Source organism: Misgurnus anguillicaudatus, chromosome 1, assembly GCF_027580225.2.
Source record: "Misgurnus anguillicaudatus chromosome 1, ASM2758022v2, whole genome shotgun sequence".
NCBI lineage: Eukaryota > Metazoa > Chordata > Actinopteri > Cypriniformes > Cobitidae > Misgurnus > Misgurnus anguillicaudatus.
This window is the reverse complement of record NC_073337.2, coordinates 7,804,538-7,808,040: the sequence shown is the minus strand read 5'-3', so window position 1 is coordinate 7,808,040 and position 3,503 is coordinate 7,804,538. Positions and strand designations below refer to the sequence as shown.

General features: G+C 34.6%; 1 protein-coding gene across 1 annotated transcript; it reads right to left on the bottom strand.

Annotated features, from left to right (window-relative positions):
* Positions 1-1,102: 1,102 nt before the first annotated feature.
* Positions 1,103-3,089, bottom strand: LOC129431648 (macrophage mannose receptor 1-like). The gene is made up of 4 exons (XM_055189581.2): positions 2,987-3,089; positions 2,091-2,447; positions 1,671-2,003; positions 1,103-1,578 (listed from the first exon to the last, which is right to left on the bottom strand). The coding sequence occupies exons 1-4, from the start codon at positions 3,018-3,020 to the stop codon at positions 1,211-1,213; spliced, it is 1,092 nt and encodes a 363-aa protein (XP_055045556.2). The 5' UTR covers positions 3,021-3,089; the 3' UTR covers positions 1,103-1,210.
* Between the last annotated feature and the right edge of the window lie 414 nt (positions 3,090-3,503).

Sequence of the window (3,503 nt, the reverse complement as noted above, 5' to 3'; positions counted from 1 at the left end):
TAATGCATGTATGGCTATGAAAATAATAAATTAAATACAGATGTGACGTATTTCCTTTCCGGTGCAAGACTTCCGGTTCAATAGCCGTATATTTACTACACCTGCCATGTATGAACCAGTGGGAGGATGAAATTAAGAAGGGGCTTGATATATGAAGATATGAAGAGTTTCGTTGCAAAACGAGATAACCACCGTTTTTTTAATTGTTCAGAAATCTCATTTTTTGGTTGTGCATTCCAATTAATATCAGTGCAACTGCAGTTGGTTTGTTTTGATTTAAACCTTCATAACTTAAAAAATACAGCGAAGTAGCGCCATAAAACAAAATAATAACATGAAAACATAATAATAAACATGTTTTGAGAAAAATGTAAAAAAAAATGGATTTATCTCGTTTTGCAACGAAACTCTTCATATATTCAATCATTTCAATGCGCAAATATAAAAGCACAGAGACATACAAGTATCTTTACAATAGGAAAGTCAGTCGAGTGTACATGGAATTTATCAAGACTTCGTGTTTTTAAACAATTATTGTATTTATTGTTTACTGGCAGTTTCTATGAAACTTGATGGATTTGTAACAGCACACTTGTGACTACCATTAGCTTTAGTGGCTCACCGGAAGTCATAAACAAGAAAGCTCAAAGATGGCGGCCCCCGATTTACCTAAAGAAACAGGTGGATAAAAAGTGTTGAATATAGCTTATAAGGGTAAGGGCTGACTGGAGGGTATAGACAGCTGTGAAGATTTACATGGAGTCTCTAACCTATGTGAGCATTAGTGAAAGGTAAAACCGGTTCACATTATTGACCTCACACATTCCATGCATTTAAGTCTGTGTTGGTGAGTCAAAAGACATAACAAAACCCACTGGAATTATATTTTTTCACTCAAAAATGAATGTTTCAATAACGTATAAGTGCTTTACCTTATCGGCTAACAAGAACTTGCAACTCATGAATGGTTAACATATTCATTATTATTCATAAAGGTTTAGACATTTTGCAAATAATTAGTTCATCATTAACTACTAACTTATACATGCTTTACAACAGAACATTATTATAAAGTGTTACCTGTGTATGACATCACTATTAGGTTCATTCACTGCTCTGAAAATACAAAGTGCTAATGTTTGAGATCAACACAAAATATTTAGAAGAACATTATAGGGAATGTATAGATGACAATGTTTGGTGATGTTGGTCAATTACTTCCTTCACATAAAACTCTAAATGTAGATCTGCAGTCTCTATTAGACCACTTGAACACACCGTTCACCCTCTCAATGGCACCACAGTTCAGAGACTTCTGATGTTCTGGTTGACCCCCTTCTTTCCAGTTGGTCCAGGGTCCCACTTGAAGCCCACTGACCCAAATCCAGAAACCAAAAAGTCGACTTTGTCTAAGCCCAATCCACACCGGACCAGAAATCTTCTGTCTTCGTAATTCTCGCTCTGTTTCTTTCTGATCATACTGTGACTCGATGTGCAGCAGTCCAGAAGCATTGCTATTGCAGTAATCCAGAGCTTCCTCCCAAGACATTTCATCAGAGCTCACATGAATTAAACTTTCTGATAAAGAAACATAGAATGAGTTAAATGTTTTAAAGCAACATATCATTATTTCTTGTTTTATTTTAATGCATGACATTGTCTCGACTTACTGTAGCACAAAGCATTGTATGAACCAGTCGTTGTCCCTTGTATCCATGGTGGGACTGATTGTTTAATGAATAATGTCGACTTATTCTGATTAGGTATTTTAAAATAATTTCTGTAAGCAGATTTTCCTCCATCAAACCATTCAATGTTATCATACAGGAGGCCAATCCAGAAAGGAAATTCACTGTCATTTATCATACTCTTTACTCTCTCATTTTCTTTCTCATTTCTGATACTGACTAAATCAGTGTGATTCTTTCTGCAGTACAGCTGAGCTTCAGTCCAGGTTTTGTTTAGAAGGATTAAGATGTATTTGTCTGATACTTGGCCAACACCTGTACGAATGGAGGAATATGCAATTAATTTATGTCAATTATAATATTTAGATATATAGACATAAACGACAAAGGGTACATAATTACCTTCTTCATAACACATGAAGTTTATTGTGGGATTGTATGGAAGAAGTTCCCATAATCCATTAGCTTTAAATGCAGCTCCACATATTTTTCCCCCCTCACAAGTCCCAGATAACCGAGTGAATGTAACGTCATCACCATTTGACCATTTGCTGGTGTAGTTTGTGTTATTTGTGTGGGCACCGATCAAGGCACTCGTATCGATCATTTCATATAACTTTTTATTGTCTTCTTCATCATAAACTGTGACAAGATTAATGTAGTTGCTTTTGCAAAAATTCAGAGCTTCACTGATGTTTGTTTTTTTATCTGAAATGTTGAATGTTCTCAGTCGGCCCACAGCATTTGAAAGAGGAAAAGCTGAAAAGAAACATTCAGTTTTTAGCCACACACTGTTGACATCACTTTAAAAAATCTGCTGACTTAAAATGACTTGAAATGTTTGATTAATTAAGACTATAAAAACATTAAAGACCTTATTATTATTTTTGTTATTATTTCAATAAAGTCTGTATTTTAATAAATCTCCATATTTAGCACAGATATAAGATGTAAATTAAACTGACTGAGAAAGTTCACAACTTTTCCTCAAGCATCATCCCTCAACATTAAGAAATAAAAGACACTATGGGGCAGTTTCCCGGACCAGGATTAGCTTAATCCAGGACTAGGCCTTAGTTCAATTAGGATATGTAACTAGATTTAACAAACATGCCTTACTAAAAACATTACCTGTGTGCATTTTGAGGTAAAACAAAGGGCACTGATGTATTTTAAGATATGTAAGTGCAAGTTGTTTTCAGTTTGAAGAGCTCTTAAAAGTGTAGGACTAGTCTAATCCCTGTCCGGGAAACCGTCCCAAAGAGATTTAAACAAGAAGAAACAAAGTAAAAACTCACCGCAGAGAAGCAGTAGGATAGACAGGAATGCCATAGTAATGTCCAGTATGTTTAAAACAAGAGTTTGCTGAAGATGTTTTTAGTTCAAAATGGTCCCGCTTTGTTTGGCTTTAGGATCGGATGTTGTTTAACCTAAGACATTACCAAAATCAAGACTGGAGAAGAGAATAAACAGTTGATGTAACAGTTGACAAAATGTTGATTTTTAGATATATTGTAAGTATTATAGTTAGATTCTTGACTGTACGTTATTTCACACAACACTACATGAAACTCAACAGAATGGCAAACAATCAAAAACAAGCAGTGAATAAAAGTTGGTATTATATTCTTAAACTTTTAGTAAAAAGATTAACCCATAAAACAGAAACACATTTTACCTGTTGAGCAGATAACTCTTCTGTTATTGAACAATGTCATGGATGAAAGAGTCTCAGTGCTGAATTTATTCAAATGATATCGTTGTTTTAAGGTAGGCAGGGACAGACAGGCAAATTCTCATGAAACTTATTAACAC